Consider the following 20,249-nt stretch of genomic DNA (forward strand, 5'->3'; position numbering starts at 1 on the left):
AAGTTAATAAAATAAGTCAATACTTTTTAAGTTGTTAAAGATCTTAAAGATTTTAATTATTTGTGAAAAAATGCATGTTTTGAAAAGGTTTTTTGTAAATCACTGAAAAACTTTAAGTTTTTACAAAAAAGTTAATAGTAGTTTAATTCGTATAGCTTATATTCTAAGAATAAACTCTTAAATCACGCGTCTTTCGATTATAGAGCTACAACCCCTTCGCAAGAAAACGACCCCATATTCCCGGCTTAAGAGAGAGTTGTTCTTAAAATAATTTAAATTAATTATTTGGCGACTACATATCGTTTAGTAATTTATGAGATTCAAAATATACGCATCTCAATTATTGAATTGTCATTTTCTTTCTATAGTGCAGTCACTGAAGGTAAAAATCAACTATTACCTTCGATTTCGGTAAATCTCCATTTATTTTCACGGATTGACAATAACAACTTGGGGTTTTAGCCTGGGGTATATGTCACCCCTTCTCGGGAGTGAAAATTACTTTATTAAAAATAACCCCACAAATCGAGAGAGGGACAAATTGTAAGCAAAATTTGTTATATAATGTGATTAAAATAAATCAATACTTTTTGAGTTATTAAAGATCAAATATTTTAATTTTTGGAAAGAAAATGCATGCTTTAGAGCGATTTTTCATAAATAACTCAAAAACTAAGTTTTTACAAAAAAGTTTTCATCACTAAAATTGAAGCTAATAAAAAATATAATAAATTGCTTACTTGAAGAACCCTTTAATGTTAATTTAAAGTAAGTTATTGGTAATTAAATGTATATTTTTTTCCGCGACTGTTTAAATCTAAGGGTTCAAGCTTAAATAACGGGAAAGATGCATTTTATAACACTTAGGTACTAAATACTTGTCAAAGTACTTAGAAATACCTATGAAAAATAAGATCCAGAAAAAGTTGATAGTATCAAAATCCGCTCACCAATTTTCGTGAAAATGAATGGAGATTTACCGAAATCGAAGGTCATAGTTGATTTTTACCTTCAGTGACTGCACTATAGAAAGAAAATGGCAATTCAGTAATTGAGATGCGTATATTTTGCGAGCTCATAAATTATTAAACAATATATAGTCGACAAATAATTAATTTAAATTATTTTAAGTACAACCCTCTCTTAAGCCGGGAATATGGAATGGTTTTCTTGCGAAGGGGTTGTAGTTCAATAATCGAAAGGCGCGTGATTTTAGAGTTTATTCTTAGAATATAAGCTATACGAATTAAACTACTATTAACTTTTTTGTAAAAATTTTACACAGTTTTTCAGTGATTTACAAAAAACCTCTTCAAAACATGCATTTTCTTCACAAATAATTAAAATCTTTGATCTTTAATAACTTAAAAAGTATTGACTTATTTTATTAACTTTATATAATAAATTTTGCTTTTAATTTGTTCTTTTATTGATTTGTGCAGTTATTTTTTATAAAATAATTTTCACCACCGAGAAGGGGCTGTATCCACCCTCAGGGTAAAGGCGCAAGGTGGTACCATGTCACCTTTGTTTCTTGACGTATCCTCTAACCACTGACCAATTTTCGTGAAAATCGATGAAGGTTCACCGAAATTGAAGGTAATCGTTGATTTTTACCTTCAGTGACTGCACTATACAAAATAAATTGCAATTTACTGATCTAAATGCGCGTAATGTGGAAGCTTATAAATTATTAAATGATATGTAGTCGCCAAATAATTAGTTTAACGCATTTTAAGTACAACTTTCTCTTAAGCCGGGAAGATAGGGTGGTTTTCTGGCGAACGGGTTGTAGCTCAATAATCGAAATGCTCTTGATTTAATAGTTTATTCTTAGAGTATATAAGCTATAGGAATTATATTCGCATTACGATATATTTTAAGTTTTCTCAGCATCTTTCTATTAAGTTAAATCAATTAAAGGGTTGTTTGGGGGTGAAGGGGATGAGCTCAAAAATCGAAACTATATAATTTCAAGAGCTCATAAATAGCTCGTAATTCTGCCGCAAAAACTGATTCAATATTCCTATTTTTAAGTAGTGGGGGGACTGACTCAGCCCCCCCCACTAGGGTAATAAATTCCTGCTCAGTGGAACGAGCTCAAAATTTTTAGTTTGCGGAATATGAGAGCTCATAAATAGCTCATAAATCAGGGCTATTTGTTTTTTAAGTGGGGGGGGGGGGCAGCTCAACACGGGCATGTGAAAATATTGCTGAGGTGTAATAATTTTGAATGAGTTTGTGTACGTTTCAAATTTACATATTTTATTCCTAACTACTTACCTGCTAATGTAATTGAAGTAAAAGAAACAGAAGATTTAATAAGTTTATTCAAATGTGAATTATCAAGAAGCAACAAAAGCGATAGGTTTCAAAAGCCACTACGGAAGAAATGATAGACAGCAATTAATATCATTACATTAGAACGTCAATAGACAATTGTTTTGAATGAGATTCTAAGGTAATGAATGCTATTGGAAAATAAAATTGAACCTACCAATCGTCGATTTGACTTTTCTTCGGGGCCCGGCACGGTAGGGTTTCGAACCCCATTGTACCCAGTATAGTAGTTCTTGTAGTAATCGGGAACACCCCCGTGGCCCGGCTCTGCCGCCACTGGAACGCAAAATAGGGGGTTACATTATCAAATTAATTACTATTTTACATTTATTCATAAAGAACCGGCTCAAAAAAATTTTGAATTTTGACATTTTGGTAGCAGCTTTGCCTCGCACATCGGGGGTGTTTTAGCATTTTTGTATTTTTTTTTTCAATCAATGATTTTCGTCACCAAACGACACTGGTTGAAGAGAAAAGTTTGGGGATCAACATATTTTCTGTATCAGAAATTGACCTAAAATTATACGTTAAAAATATCCCTTAACAATTTGGTTAGTTTTCGTAATACAAGTTTAATAATATAAATATTAAGTTTCATTCATTTTATTATTATTTTAGTATTAAATAACAATTTAGTATCATTACGAGATGAAAATAAAAAAATACTAATTCACGAAAAGGATGTCAAAAAGAAATGGAAAAAGAATTTTTTGACAGTTTTCAGAACTGTACGAAAAGAACTTTCAAGCAATTCAAAAAATGAAGAATGGAAAAACAGTTGGGCCAGATGCAGATGATATTTCTTGGGAAGTGTGGCCAGATGATATTCTTTATGAAGTGTGGACAGCAGTAGGAGAAACATGAACAACTTGGCTAACAAGTTTATTTAATAGAATTATGAAAGTTTGAGAAATGCCAGACGAATGGAGAAACAGTATATTAGTACTTATCGACAATAAAAAAGGGGGATATACAGCAATGAACAAACTACAGGGACATAAAACTATGCACTTGTCACACCATGAAAATATGGGAGAGAGTAATTGATAGACGGATCCGTGAAGAAATCGAAATATACGATAATCAGTTTGGCTTTATGCAGGACAGGTCAATAACACATGCAATTTTCATTATAAGGCAGTTGATGGAAACATACAGGAATAAAGAAACAGATTCTCATATGGTATTCATTGATCCTGAGAAAGCCTGTGGAGAGTCCCTCGAGATATTCTGTGGTGGACACTCAATAAGAAAGGAGTCCCTGATGAATATGTAGAGATTCTGTGAGGTATATATGAGCGAATAACAACTGGTGGAACAGACAGATAAATGTCATGTAGAAGTAGGATTGCACCAAGGCTCGATGTTTAGACCTTACTTATTCTCATTAGTTTTCGATCAGATAAGAGTGAAACTACAGGGTAATATTCCTTGGTGCTTAATGTATGGTGATGATTGATGATGTAGTTATAGGAGGAAATAGTGAAAGCGACTTAAAACAAAAACTGGAAGAGTGGAGACAAGTTCTTGAGGAAAAAGGTTTAAAACTTAGTACGACAAAAACAAAGTATTTGGATTGTTCATTTAAAGATGGAGTGACTACAAATAAAATGACATCTTTGGATGGTGAAATGATTGTGATAAGTAATAGTGATGGAGATGCATGCAGTAGACTTAGGGCTGGATGGATGAAATGGAAGGAAACGAGTGGTGTGTTGACAGAAAAATTACAATGAAGCTAAAGAGAATTTTCTATAAAACAGCCATAAGACCGGCTATGATGTACGGTACTGAATTTTGGGCAGTTAAAAAGAAAGAGGAACAACGAATGCATATGGTGGAAAGCAGAATGCTTAGATGGACGAATGGAGTGACAAAAAAGGATAAAATTAAAAATAAAAAGAGTATATTGTGGGAAGTCTAGAGATGGCACCAAGTAATGCCAAAATGAGAGATCATAGGTTAAGACGGTTTGGTCATGTTCAACTTCGAGACATTAATCACCCAATACGAAGAATATACTAATTGCTGTTCCTGGAAGGAGTAGGAGAGGAAGACCAAAGGAGACCTGCGGAGAGATGCTTAAGCAGGACATGTTGGTTACAGGGATTAATATTGGTATGACCCAAGGTAGAAATTTATGGAGAAATCCAATTAGGGAGGCCGACCTCTGATAGCAGTAAATTATTTGAGTGTAAAAACTGTGAGCGGAAAAAAATTAAAAATAAACATTTCAAGATCAGGTAAAAGTAAAGATGTGGCAATTAATATATAAATTTGGAATATTATTATCTATAAAAAAAATGAAATTTGGTAGTAAACATTATGAATTTTGCTATAGTTAATTTTAGTTCTTTCGCATGCATTAAAAGCAAAACCCATAAGTTTTCGAAAATATGTTAATCAAAATCTATTCCCCGTTCTACAAAAAGAACTTCTCCTCAACCATTGCCGTTCGGCGACGAAGAAGCAAAATGATTGGGTGAGAAAAAATTAAAATAAAAAATTCATAAATAAAAAAAGTACCAATCTACGAGGCTGCTTCACAAGAGGCCGGTTCATGCCATTCATCTTGTGGTATAGGCCACACGCATTGCAAAGATAGTGGCCTGTGCCGTCTCTGCGCCACAAAGGAGTATCAATTGCGCCGCAATTGACACATTCTCTACCTTCCGTGAAGAATTCCGCTGTGCGTGGATCAACTGCAGCCAAAATATCAAATTTAGTCATAAAAAATGTGTAACGTGCAAATTAACATAGCTAAAACATACATAAGGAACATACTCGCTATTATAGGATTACGAACTGTTTTTACTTTTAATTTTAATTAACTTCACTAAATTAAAAATGAAAACACTTTGGAAGTAATACAGGCTGTTTAGTGATTGATTATATATACCCCACTGAAGGATCGGCAACATTGCTTAGATGAATGAGTTGCATTGCCACTGTACAATAACGGATAACTGAATGCATCGGCGCGAATCGCGTGCAATTAGGTGGGCGGCGGAACGCAGTGTTGTCACTTATAGGGCGTATATCTAATTTAAAACTAAACAGTCTGTAAAATGAATCGACATTGTATACACTAAATTTCGTTTTGGATCGAGTTAGGCTAATAAGGATTGAAATAACAACAACAATTGGAACGTAATATTCAACTATAAATTATTATTTTTGTTAGCTTTGCTTAAATAAATATACGCAGTCTTCAAGGGCCCACCTCCGACTTTTCCGAACCATTAATTAGATACACTCTTGCCTAAAATTGCTTAAAAGTATCATGTTACAAGACATGTGAATGTGAGAGTGAGAACTGTATTTTTGTTTGGTTCAGTATTTAGTATTTAGTCTGTTAGAATATTTTGTAGAAGAAATACATGTCTTAATTTCTTTGTTTGTATTATTGTAATAATTTGGTTCGGTTAAAATAAAAATAGTTTTTATCTTTTATTTGTACCTTTTATTATCTTATATTTCTATTAATAACAACAAATCTCGGACTCAGAGGAAAGAATATACTTTTCAGAAGGTTTTTTGAACTCCAATTTGCCGATAAAAGTGCAAAAATGGCGGTTTCTTGATGTAGACACAATATGTCCATTTTTTTTATTTAGCTATATATATTTTTTGTTATTGAAAACTCATCCTTCACGATTACAACGCTTACAAGTATTAGTAGGGTAAAAGTTGATGTGTGCAATTTTTCTTATTAGGTAATTTACAATTTCCTTTTACACCTCTTGGTGATGGTGTGATTATATAAGCAGTAAAATATATTAACATTCTTATTAAAATAATACAGTTTAAAAAGGATAAACTAATTTTATTATTAAGTACTTCATTATAAAATTTATCTGTGCTTTCACTATTTAATGAACAACCAAGTGTATAATTAATGTGTGTTAAGTTCCCCAGTTCACCATATAAACATGAAATTTGGCATACGCATAACTAACATGTCAAAGAAAAAAGTGATATTGTAATGATGTGTGCTATTGCCCATCTCGGGGATGAGAAAATATACGTTCAAAATAAGTCTGGAAATGGACAAACTGACTAAGTGACTAATTCTAAGCAACTCTTGTTCTATGGCGTTTTTTCACTAAATTAATACTATTCGAGTTATTTGCGGGTTCATTTTTCAACAAAAAATCAAGAAGGTTTTTCGCAAATAACTCAAAAAGTAATATTTTGTTGAAAAAAAAACATTTCTTAGCAAAAATAAAAGTTATAAAAAAGATTAAATATTGGTGTATATAATATGAGGTCTCTATACACAGTAGAATCAGAGTTGTAGCTGTAAAAAATCAAGCACTTTTCGGGGAAAACTCATTACAACGTTTTTAAAGTGTTTAAAAAGCTTTATTTTTGTTTTTCCAAAAAGTTTCTAGCATCAAAAGTAAGCCCAAAATAAAGCTAGTCCCTTCTTTTTGTAAAAAAATTGTGAAAAGCACCCAGCATCCTAAATCAAATTAATCGTTACCTCTTCACAAGTTGCTTCACTCGTGTACCTATTGTTTTATGATCTGCGAGTTTCATCGGTTCAAAGTGCTTTTTTTTAAGGGCTGTAGTTGAAAGGATTTGAACGAGGCACTAATCACGAGTGTATGCATATTTTGAACAGCCATATCTTAACCACTTTTTGTCTTACAGAAAAACAAAAATTCAAAATGTTCATCAAAACCTACATTTTTTTTAATCTTTGAGATTTTTGTTATCACCAATAATTTTTATGTTATTTTGAAAAAAGCTTTTTAATTAAATTTAAAAAAAAACTTTGTTTTAAAAATATTTTTTTTCGAAAATGAGCACTTTGAACGGATGAAACTTACAGATTATATAAATAATACATCAGAAAAGCAACTTTTGAAGCGGTAACGATTAATTTCAATTGAGATGCTAATTAGGGGTTGATTGTTCCGATTTTTTTTTTACCAAAAAAGGGATCAACTTTATTTTGCTTACTTTTGATACTATAAACTTTTTTAAAACAACAAAAATACCTAAAGATTTTTACATTTTAAAAAACTTGTAATGAGTTTTCCCCAAAAATTGCTTATTTTTTTTTGTTATTTCACGTTAAAATATTAGATTTGGAATTTGACGATTATGAACCTATTTTTCATTAGCTAAATCTCTGCTTCTACAGGGTCTAGAGACCTCATACATACAACATTGTTTACTTTTTTTGCGAAAAACCGTCTAAAAACGTGATTTTTTTGTTGGAAAATGAACATATTCACTCCCAAATAATTCGAAAAGTACCTATTAGTGTAGTGAAAAACTCTATAGAACAGAAGTTCATTAGAATTAGTCCGTTTATTTATTTCCGGACTTGTTTTGAACGTATATTTTTTCACCTCCGAGAAGTGGCGAAACTCACCCCCAGGGCAAAAGCGCACATCGGCACAATATCACTTTTTTTCCTTGGCATATTAGCTATGATGTGTATGCCAGATTGCATTTCAATCCAAGCGATTCTTTAAAATTAACAGCAAAAACCGTGAGTAAATGGATTATTAAAGTTTATTTTGAAATTCTCATAAAGCGATTTTTTAAGACAAAAAGAGCACAAAAAGAAATAATTCATAGCAAATGCACTTAATACCATTAAATTTCCCGCAATAATTTAAAACTGAGACTTATAATGTGCATCTGGTTTGAAGAGGTTGGTTGTGACTTGTGAGTTATGGCGGCATCAGCGTTTGAAACAGTTGATGTCTGGCAGACCCCAACACACCAAATTTATTGATGAAATTTAATATTTTGATGTGAATAATCCCATTTTAAAATAGACCTGTAAACATATTGGTTTCCAACTGGTATAATTTATGGATTTATTAGTTACAAATTAATTGACAATAATTGTAGAAAAAGTTTGATTTATGTAGAAATTTCTTGGTTTGTTAAAACTACTAATAGTGTTTCTACCGTTTCGAATTGAGTCAACAAAAAATATGAAAAATTATAAATTGGCGGACATTTTTTTATTGTCCTCCAATTTGAAAGGGATAGGAACTAACACATGTCATATAACAGTTATTATCAGTCTGACAACAAAATACAAAAAATGTATAATACAAACAATAATGTTAACAGTATTGGATTTTTGACACAAAAAAAAATAATCAAAATTAATATTAATATTTGACTTATGCATACATATTTGGTATTTAAACTGGGGCAAATGTTTACTCAAACTTCTTTTTAAGGTTATACCGGGTGGAAGAAAAAATGGATTTCTTATGTTTGATTTTTTTCTAAAGTTTGAGACAAACTGTAGGCAGTACAAGGTATGTAGTTCGTGTAATCGTGTTGCAGTCTTATATTTTCTGAACATTTCGTTTTTTGAATTTCCCTGATATCTTTAAAAAGAAAGAAAACAGACTTTTTTATTCTTTAACATGCGTTTTAATTTAAACAATAATGCACTATAATTAAAACACGTGTTAAATAGTGGAACAGTCAATTTTCTTTCTTTTTAAAGATATCAGAGAAACTAAAAAAACAAAATGTTCACGAAACATGAGACTACAACATAATTTCGATGTATACATAGGTACTCACCTTTATTATACTTGTTCCTCCCTACAGAGTGTCTCAAACTTAACATAAGAAATATAAAACGGTCTCGCACAGAATACCGAACGACAGAATAAGAGATCTCTGTAACATACAAGATATAGTACGGTGGGGAAGACAGAGACGACGAGAGTGGAATTAGCATGTGACGAGAATGGACAGCAAGAGAATAGCCCGTATAGCCAGGGATTCGAAGCCAATAGGCAAGAGACCAATAGGAAGGCCCTTTAAAAGGTGGCGAGATAGCTGGCAGTCAACATCACAGCTACGAATACAAACTCAAAATCGGTTAAGAACAGGCCAAGAGGCCTAATATAAGAAGAAGAAGAGAAGAAGAAGCAGAAGCACTTTTATGGGATCATTGAGCAGTAAGAAGCCATTCTGGTCTCACCATTTATGGCAAACGCATAATAACGCATATTGGACCTTTTTATTAGCGTGTATCGTGGCACTCAGCATTGAATCCCTTCCTTGAATGCACGCATGGTTGTAGGCTTATTGGGATAGACTTATGACTTCAAATAACCCCTACTAAGAGATCCAATGGAGTTAAATCAGTTTCCACAACTCTGATCACCGAAAGGAGAGAGTACATGCATGACCAGGAAATGTCTCATGCAGTAATTGAATTGTTTTACGAGCTATGTGGCATCACCACCAGCTATATAGCAATGTGGCACCACTATATTAAATCTACATGCCATATGTCATCCTCATCAATATCATAAAATTTAAGCAGAAATAACTCTGTGTTGACTAAGCGCGACTGCTCCCAGGGTAAAAATCACACTAAATTTTCTCTTTTATTTTCACCCCTGTAACTTATTAAAATAAACATTATAGAAGTTTTCAGCGACTTTCGGCCTCAGTAATAATGTAGTCTTTCATTCTGCGTTTAAATCTTTCAAAAATATTTATTAGTTTTATATAGTACATTTAACGGGCGCTAAAATATGTCCCGCGCGCGGGCGCCAGTCAGCCTTGCGGGGGCCCTGTTCACCAATAATTAATAATTGTACAAACGCGTGGTGCTCTCCATTTTTTACTAACCATAAAGTGTCAGCTGTCAAAACGTTTTTGTTTTTTTTTTGTTGCCAATAATAGTTTCCTTCATAATTGGCGGAAAATCAAATCTGGCGTGAATTTTTAATACCTTTTAGTTTTAAGTTCGGTAATTAAATATTATTGAATAAAATTTATTTAGTCTCAAAAGCGAAATGAGTTTTAGAATAGAATCAAACAAACAATTATAAGTAACATTAATCATATCTGCACAGAAAAATTGTACAAAAATTTAGACATGATTCAGAATCGTCAAAAATCGTGTGAATAAAAAAACTGATTATAGCAAAATTGTTTCATTAATCCTACAGAATCAAATTTGTGTATAACCTAGATATTATTTATTCCCAGGCATTTGCATCTCCAAGCTGTAACACTTCCAAGAAGTGTATAATCGTGACAATTACACATTGTCCTTACACAGCAAATTCTCTGTACTACTGTACATAATATACGATGTCTAGACTAATATTTTAATTATATTATTGTTTCTCTTGTTTGCTAAATCGTTTTAATGCTGTGTCTAGATCAGTAAAACAATCGATAAAGATTGAAATTATTGCTCAAAAAGGCAATAACTTACGCTTTACGCTACAGGAAACATAACATCGACATTATTATGGTATCACTAACTTTTAATTGTTTTGAATTGGAAAAGGTTTTAAAACGGTTTCTAATCTCTATGGTTTCAAATAACATGAAGATAGTGTTACATAATTATCAATAAGAAAATGATAATACACAAGCGATAACTATTTTGACTGTAAACTGACACTCCTACAAATGAATTAAAAATTCCAGCGTCAGTTGTTTTACTGGCTATCTATACTGAATTTTTTTGGAAACAGCAAAGAAAGCAAAAAGGCTATGTTAAAACACGGCAAAAGAGAACGTTGATAGCATACTGAGTCATGAGTTTAAGAGAAAACCGCGCGGGCAGTAACATTGCCAACATTGGTATTTACCCAAAATAACAAACGACGAAAGTATCTACCTATCTAAACACTTCTGCTTCTTTCTTGGCCCTACCACTCTAAGTGAGTCTTGGCTGCAGCTCTACGTCTACAACTCTGAAGCCGATGCCGCACTTCAGGAAGTTTGGTAGGATGCTGGATGGTAGATACCTGCCTGGCGACCAACCATCTACTTATACTACGAATAACAAAACGATGTTAGCCGCAGTGGCCTCCCACTACCATCTAACCATCCGGTGGTCCACCAGGCGTCTATCCACCATCCACCAATCCACCCAAATCAGTCGTGTTTGATATTCCATCCGGGTAGCCTGGCTATGGAGGAAAGCGTATAAGTGCTGTGTATAAAGAAAGGGCAATTTGGGACCCAGCAGACCCACTATTTAACGAAACATGGCTTAAAATATCTGTTTTATTTATTCTTTGCAGTTGCATTAAAAAAAATCCAATATTCAAGTCGGTGAATTTAAAAACAATTTGTACCTTTAAGTGGATTTGTGTCCACTTTCTGAAAAGTGTAGTTAGTGAGTTTTACCTCTAATTGGACGATATGCTAAAAAACAAACCAAATGTGACGTAACAAATGAAACAAACGATTCCTCAGCAGTCAGTTGGATACTGACTTCTGACTTCATTTCACTCTTTCACTGCGTCCAGAATGCAGCGCTCCTCCACCATACATCTTTAAAATCCCCCTCCAAGCGACCATCTAGCATCCTGCAGTGCGACATCGGCTTAAGTGAGTCATGGCCGCGTTAAGTATTTACCTACCTCCCCTATTGCCGATCTTGTGCAATAATCTCCCATTCCCATTGTTGTACCCCATCTGACGTAGATCACTCGGTACTGCATCGTTTTATCTTTTTCTTGGGCGACCAACTGACCTTCTTCTTCGATTGTATTTATGTAGTAGTTCTTTCATTATTTGATCTCAGTACATGCCCTGTCCGTCTTATACGATTTGTCTTGATGTACCGTACTATATTTTATATTGTCCTCTCCATAGAGTGCTTGGAGTTCCTGGTTATGTCTTCGTCTCCATTCTCCTGTTATCTCTGCCTTGTCTCTACAAGGCGTAAAGATCGACCGGAACATCTTCCGTTATAAGGACTATTATAATTGTTGTTTCACCTTTTTTAGCTGTCTGTGACAGCAATTTTGATTTAAGTAGCGTCCAGGGGCGGTTTCTTCATTGGTTCACTTGTGCAGTGAACACCCAAATCATATTTATTTGCTCTACGCCGCTGGATGCACGTGATAAGTGCAGATACTTGTGCTCTGGTGCAGAATTCAAATTGAACCAGCCAGTACTAACCTACCCCTGTATTAGAAAGAGAAATCTTAAAATCGGTGAAAAACCATTTCGCCTATCTAAAACAGTGAGGATTTGTGCAGTGCACCCAGAGACCAGTGGAGCGTTTCGGCAGAGAACGTTCTCTGGTTTCGGTTCACAGTTTGGAATTTTCTGTTGTGGGTTCTAGTTAAATACCGTTAAATATTAAATACAATATTAATAGTTTTATGATGGAGCCGTGTTCAGTGGATTTTATAAAAGAAAATGCAAATAGTTTTGAAGATCGACTTCTTATAAAAAATAATGGTCCACCTCGGCCGGAGATAAAGTTGGTACAAGAATGGGCTATAAAAAAACAAAAAGTTTAAACGTTGCTTTAAAGTTGAACAATATAAAAAAACTTCGTGGTTGTGCGGGTGTGATAGACTACATTCTTTGTTTTGTTTTCCATGTTTAGTACTTTCGAAAAATGAAACTATTTCTTCAGAGTGGACAAAAACGGGCGTTCGGGATTTATCTCATTTATCGACAAAAATTAAAAAACACGGATCTTCCCAAATTCAAGCGAAATGCAACTCTCAGATATTGGCAATATTGATGTTCGCCAATTATTAGATTCTGGGTATAGGAAATCAATATAAAATATACTTTAACGACCAAGTTAAAAAAATCGTTACATTTTATCCGGTCTTATCGATTGTGTAAAATTTTGTAATTAATAATAATTAACAGTTGGCGCAATGATACGAAATGACCGTTAAATTGAGACGGATCTATTCATGTAAGTTTTATTGAATTTGAGTGACATTATATATTCCATAAGATGTGTGCGGTGTCCATTAGACAAAAAAGGGCGAGGCCCCAAAAATTTTTCGCCTGTGCCGCAATTGCCCGCGGCTTTTATTCACCGTTTCTATAATTACATTCCTTAATTGAACACCCATTTTAAATTACCACGAGCCGCCACTGGTAGCGTCGTTAGGGAGTAATCTTGGAGTATCTACTTACATAATAGAACGGGGCATTTAGCACTAAAAACAACCGAATAAATTGATTTTTAAATACAGTACCGAGAGACTTACAGTTTTTTGCATTCTGTTAAGGATGACGTCAGGAAAAAAGCCTATTCAAAAATGAGTGGAAATGCATAATTGCACTTTAAAGTGCATATATTACATTAAAAAGTGCATAAACATGTCAAAATCAGTATAGTAAGAACCAAATTTTGTTATACAGGGGGTTTTTGGAATGACTGAATACTGAATGCGAATACGCCATCAGTGCTGACCCACAGATCATCTGATGCCCAAGGTCACTGCAAAGGACGTCATCTTCTAGAGCAGTGGTTTCCAAACTGTGGGGGCGCGCCCCCCTAGGGGGGCGTGAGACTGTTGCAAGGGGCGCATGCAGCTGTAAAAATTGTTAATTACAAGTAGGACATTGTAACAAAATGTCTGAAACTTTTAAAAATGTGATAAACACTATTAAAAAACAAATTTTATTATTTTTTATGTATATTTTTACATGATATTGTATATTATGCTGTAGTGCATCAAATAAAGTATAATAACAGTTGAGTATTTATGACATTAGATTGAAAAATTAAGGGGGCGTAACAATTTTTTGTTTTTTTTAAGGGGGCGCAGAGGTACAAAATGGTTGGAAACCACTGTTCTAGAGTTTGGAGGATTTTCGGTATTAAATGGATGCAATCGGATTACTTACGGGTTTTTGGGGTCGCTAAACACGAATATGTCATCAAAATAGACCCACGGGGCACCTAGTGTTCAGGGCCACTGCAAGGGACGCCATTTCTGAAGTTTCAAGTGTTTTCGGCATTTAATTGATGGAAATGGATTGCAGGAGGGTTTTTGAGGTCAATAAACATGAAAAGGCAGTAAAAACCAACCTCCGGAGCACCTGGTGCCCAGGGTCACTGCAAGAGATGTCCGATGTCATCTTCTGGAGTTTCGATGGTTTTAGGCATTTAATTGATGCAACTGAATTACATGAGGGTTTTTTGAGGTCGCTAAACACGAATATGCCATCAGAATTGACCTCCAGAATTCCTGGTGCCCTGGGTCACTATTAGGACACGACATCTTCTGGAGTTTCGAGGGTTTTCGGCATTAAATCGATGCAAATAGATTACTCGTGGATTTTTGAGGTTGATAAACACGAATATGCCATCAGAACAGACAGACCCCCGGCGCACTTGGTACCCAATGTTAATGAAACGGGCGTCACTAAAATATATCAAATATTTCATTATTTATTCTTAGTGTTAGTTGTGGCATTCTCATAATTTTTCTGCTTATTATTTCCTAGCTCTTCAAGTGATTTATATGAAGTTTTGTTCCTGTTCCTGTTCACTGTATCAAACGTTTCTATACCTATAGGTGCGAGTCTCTTTCAGCCATAGACAATCTGTTATAATGTGCTTATGAGTTTATGTGCTTCTTTATTGTCCAAAGCCCGCCAGGTATTGACCAATTATATCTTCCAGTCTTTTTTTTAGTAATACATGCATCGCTAATATTTTGTATGCATTCGTTCTTATCTCCTTTTTCGTAAATGGGACATAATATTGCTTCCGACCATTCTTTTGGTAATTGTTCTTCATTCCATATTTTTTTAGATGAATATCTGCATATCATCATGTTTCACGATTATTATTATTATTTATCTTAAATCTACCAAATTACAGCAGACTCATTACTCTTCTAATAATATACATGACAGTCTACCCCAAACACATTTTTGCAGATCAACAACTCAGAGATGAAATAAATCATCACGTCTGAGCCTCAATACCTCAGGGCGATATTTCTGCTTTGCATGTATCTTCTCGAGTGGTAAACCCCCGAAAGATTTATGGGGGTGCCTAAAGGCCGAGAACATCCCTTTCACATTGTAAAAAATTGACGAGGCGCCACCGTCAGGCGAGTTGGTGTCACGTTTCCAAATAAATATAAATTTTACAACGAGTCTGGGGATCCGAGAGTGTATTTTTTCGTCTTATCGATGACCACACAAGAACTGAGTGGGATATTAAAGTGAATGTTGACAGGTAGTAGAAATATTTTTCGGTAATGTACTCACTACAACAAAGAATCGAATTACAGATCTTGTACCTTGTACGAGCGCCAAAGATATAAATTGAAAATATGTCCGGTAAAAGTCGCCAATTTTTTAATATTTTTGTATGAAGCTATTGAAGTTGAAGTTATGTTACACAAGTTATTATAATTTCTTCATCATCATCAATGGTGCTATAGCCCTATGAAAGAGCCTCGACCTTCCCAAGTCTATTACGCCAGTCAGTCCTATCCATTGCCAACCGTTGCCAGTTTGCTGCGCCTATTTTTCTCTCATCCTCATCTACACTATCCTTCTATCTAAGTTTTGGCCTACCCCTATTTCTACTTCCCACAAGTTGTGACATAAGGATTCTTCTAGGAGGGTTGTTATCCTGTGATCTTGCTAGATGTCCTGCCCATCTTAGTCTTCCTATTCTTATAAGAATAATTTCTTATATAGACCAATAAATGACTGTTTTGGAGTGCAATTTTTCTCGTCACGACGGATTTGCTTGAAAATTTGGATTTAGTTTCCTCTTACCCTCTATTTCAATTTTGGACTTGGGCACAGGGTTGCTTTTAGTAGGGAGTGAATTTTTGGGGGTGAAAAACAAATCTTCAAAGTAAGTCCGGAAATACATGTCATAAACTGACTAATTATAAGCAACTTTTTTTCTATAGAATCTTTTCATTCAGTCGATACTTTTTGAGTTATTTGCGAATGAAAATGTTCATTTTTCAACAAAAAAAAAACACGTTTTTACACGGTTTTTCGCAAATAACTCAAAAAGTAAGTATTTTATCGAAAAAATATTCATAACAAAAATGTATCTTATAAAAAAAAAACAAAAAAAGGTGTATGCATAAAGTCTGTAGACTAGGGTGACCAAACGTCCCGTAAAAACGGAATTGTACTGTTGTTTTTATTTTATTATATGCCCCAAATTTTAAATCAAATTACATATTCATAGGTAAATTGAAAAAGGTTGGTCATCTTGGATATTAATGCACCCTATGTAACGCACAGCTGAATCTTATGTTTGTGCGTCACAGTGTTGCCATGCCATTTCTTTCATAATTTCAATCAATGTTAAATGTACCTACAAGAATAATAGAATAAGAACGTTTACTTCTCCGTCATTATACTAGGTAGAATGACAAATATGAGGTGTCAAATGAAAGCTTATAATCCAAGGATAGTACTAAAGGTGAGAAATTAGACCTAGATTGTTTGTCCCTCAAAAAATAAGCGTTATATTGGGGATTTCTAATGTCGACATTAAAAGTTGCACTATTTTTTTTTTCTATAAAAGATTTTAATCTAAAACTTACCAGAAAACTTCTTTGTACTCTCTACTTTCAAATAAACGTGATTAAAAAGCTAAATTTTAAACTTCGTCACACAACTTTTGCGATTAAACTTTGCAATGCACAAATCCGCATCTTTTTCTTTGAAAAATTCATAACCTTTATCACTATAAAAATAAAAACTTGAAGCAGGTACCTTTGTCTTCAGAAATGTTAGAGCTATATGCTGTAAAAATTTCAGAAAAAAATATTAAAATGGAACAGAGTTGTAGCAAGGTAAACGCAAAAAATGTGATTTCTTTTTTTTATTTTTAGGTTAAAATTGCGATTTTGACAATGTTCCCTCACATAAAATTCAAAATAAACCTCATTTTCGTTTTCAGCACCCTCGAAAATATAAAGTATGAATAAAATTAGCCATTCACCCCTCCGTGGTCAGTATCTCGAAAACTAAGCGCTTTTTTGAGGGTGTCCCGCTCGTGTATAATATCACAAAAAATTGTAACGTGATAGTATGAAAAAATAGAGGATACGGCAACGGTGTTACAAGTGATGGTCGGATCCAATGCCAAAATCTACATAAACATATTAGGGTGCACTAATAGCCAAGATGTCCAAAAGGTTTATGTCTCAAATTAGCTAAAAGAGCATGTTTTAATGGTTATGTCTCGATGGAGGCCCCTGAAGAGTATCGTCTCCAAAACCTTTTTGTAGGTATGTGTCCCGTTTTTTTTTTCGAGTTTATGATTTGATCACCCTACTGTAGACCTAGTAGAAGCAGAGTTGTAGCTCATGAAAAGTAGATTCTTATTCGTCAAATTACAAATCGAATATTTCAACGTGAAATAACCAAAAAATGAAGCACTTTTGGAGGAAAGTTAAACTGTTTTAAATCGTTAATAAGAGCTTTATTTTTGGTTTTTATACAAGTTTCTAGCATCAAAACTAAGCAATTTACGCTCAAAATAAAGTTGGTCCCCATTTCTTTGGAAAAAAAGTCGTGAGAATCACCTCCTAATTATTTAGCATTCCAAATGAAATTAATCATTACCGCTTTAAAAGAGTAGAAAAAATGTAGATTTTGCTTTCTGATTTTTTTTAAGTTTCATTTGTTTTTCTGTAAGACAAAAATTAGTTACAACAAAAGTAACGACAAAAGATATGGCTGTTCAAAGTTTGACATGCTCAAGTCCTTTCAACTACAACCCTTTCTAAGACAAAGCGAAGTGAAGGGTGAGAGGAACCTAAATCCAAATTTTCATGCAATTCAGCGGCGACACTGAAAATTACAAATTACACTGATTATTTCATTCATAGGAGATTCTGACCAATAGAAAGCTACAGAAATCTGAATTAAATCGATAATTTTTGATAATCTCCCGTCGTTAAGTATATTACGTCAGATGCCCTTCGTTGCTACGAAAAAATACATTCAGTGACATTAATGACAATTACTGTTTTAAAAGTTATAAAAGTGATGACTTTCAACCGTCAAATATTTATAACAACTGTTTGTTTAACTGTAGTAATTTGTACTTACATAAATAAATTACAATAAAATTTTGGTTTTGAACAGTTTTATTCATGAAATAATCGCAACAAATTGCACTCGAACTCTGAAATTAATATAGAATTTTTGCTCTCGTGACACTTTGACATAATTTCACTCGCCTTCGGCTCGTGAAATTAAAACTGTCAAAGCGTCACTCGGGAAAAATTCAATAATTTCAGAGCTCTTGTGCAATTACTACTGAAAATTACACGGTATCGCCGTATTTCATGTCCATTTACTGACCTTTTAACGTTTTTTTGTAAAAATTCGTGTGTTAACAAAATAAAATACTGTCAATGTACGAATACCAAAGTAGTGAGTCGACTTCCCTTCAGTTTTAGACCCTGCGACAAATTCATTAAAAAATAAACATTTCATTGTATTTGACACTCTTATGTTGACTGAAGTATGTAGACAGGTTATTGAATCTCAATCAGAGGCGTAGAAGTGGTTATGAAGATGACTGATGATTATAAAATATTTCTAATATTTTGTTGGATTAACGTTTGAAATTACGTCTGTGCTTTTTAAATATTTACTTATTTAAAATATTTATCATTTTTACTTTAAAGTTTACATGCTCCATTGATTACCTACCATAAAGCGTTTGATACAGTAAAGTACGACAAGCTGATGGAGATATATATTGTAATAAATACCTGCGATCTTAGAATTACTAGCAATCCTTACTGGAATCAAACATCATTTATATCCGCAAAGAGGCAGGACGAGGCATTCGACGATGTCAAAATCAAACGTGGGGTCCGTCAGAAATGTAGATACTATAATATATATACTATCACCATTGCTGTTCAACACTATACTTGGGGGTCGCACAACTTCTTGAAAATTTCAAGATCTTGTCTTGATCTTGTCTTGATTTCAAGACAAGATCAAGACAAGAAGTAATTTTAGATTTCAAGACAAGACAAGAAATTTTATGTCAATACCAAGATTTCTTGTCAAGAAAACAGAAAATCTTGAAATATCTTGACTACCTAATAATAAAAACTAGATTTTATTTTAAATAACAAATTTAGCCTATTTTTAAATCGGAATTGATAAGCCATGAATTAAGGTAGATAACACTTCTTATGAAGTCAACGCCTAGCTGATTTCCAGGCTTTGTTATTGTTAAAGTTGCTCTTGAAAATAGCCTTTCAGCAGTTACAGATGTTGCTGGCGTTCCGAGAAAATCCTTCGCCATTTTCGATAATGACGGGTAGCTATTTTCGTGTCTTCTCCACCAATCAAATATGTATATTCTCAGAATCTTCTGACCTAGGCTCATTTAAGTATTTTTCAATTTCATACTTCCAAGATTGTAAGTTATCATTATCAGCTTTCTTAAATAGGTAAGTAATATCTAAATCAAATTCGCTATCTTCTTTTTTCAGACTAAGTACTGGCTCTGGTATTGGATTCTATAGATCATTCTGGGATTTAGTGTTAAACCGATTAAAATAGTTAGCTTTAAATATTTGTTCAAATTTTTGTACTGCCTCTGATAGAAGCTTTTCCCAAGATGAAGAGGAAAATGCCTCTACTTTATGGCGAGGATTCAAAATATCAACAATACAGTATATCCAATTAGTTTTGTTATAGTGTTTCAGTATTTTATCTCTCGCAGCTTGAATGCAGTAAATTAATTGCTCATCGGTAGCTTCTCTATCAATTTTAATATAAAGTTCATGAGCCCATATTTCCAGTTTGTCCAAAAGTAAATTTACTCCAATTACCACCAATGGGAGTGTGCAATATTTTTCCGCTTTGAGAATTGAAGAAAGTGTTTTAAACCTTCTCATATACTGACAAAATTTACTGATCAGAACTATGTATTCTTTATCTAACATTTTCCAATCATTTAGTTTTTGGTTGTCGTCACAAAATATAGTTTAAAGCATTTTTTACACTTAAGCCCCATGTTAGAATCTCGAAAGTTGAATTCCACCTTGTAGGCACATCTAGTTCTGGCATAGTCATCTTACAATTTATGGCCTCGCAAGCACTGTTAAGTTTAAGTTGCATTTGCCCTGAGTTTTTAATTTTTCTTA

General features: G+C 33.7%; 1 protein-coding gene across 2 annotated transcripts in view; it reads right to left on the reverse strand.

The window, feature by feature from the left end:
- Window positions 1-20,249, reverse strand: part of LOC114348551 (transcription factor GATA-4-like) — a 441,119-nt gene that overhangs the window by 27,971 nt on the left and 392,899 nt on the right. The window contains exon 6 of one of the 2 annotated variants that reach the window (XM_028299099.2): window positions 4,867-5,042. In XM_028299099.2, the coding sequence (XP_028154900.1) occupies window positions 4,867-5,042 (176 nt within the window). Of the gene's footprint in view, window positions 1-2,497; window positions 2,617-4,866; window positions 5,043-20,249 lie in introns of both variants that reach the window. The other variant, XM_028299104.2, reaches the window with a different exon arrangement.

The sequence above is a fragment of the Diabrotica virgifera genome, chromosome 2 (genome assembly GCF_917563875.1).
Source record: "Diabrotica virgifera virgifera chromosome 2, PGI_DIABVI_V3a".
Lineage (NCBI taxonomy): Eukaryota > Metazoa > Arthropoda > Insecta > Coleoptera > Chrysomelidae > Diabrotica > Diabrotica virgifera.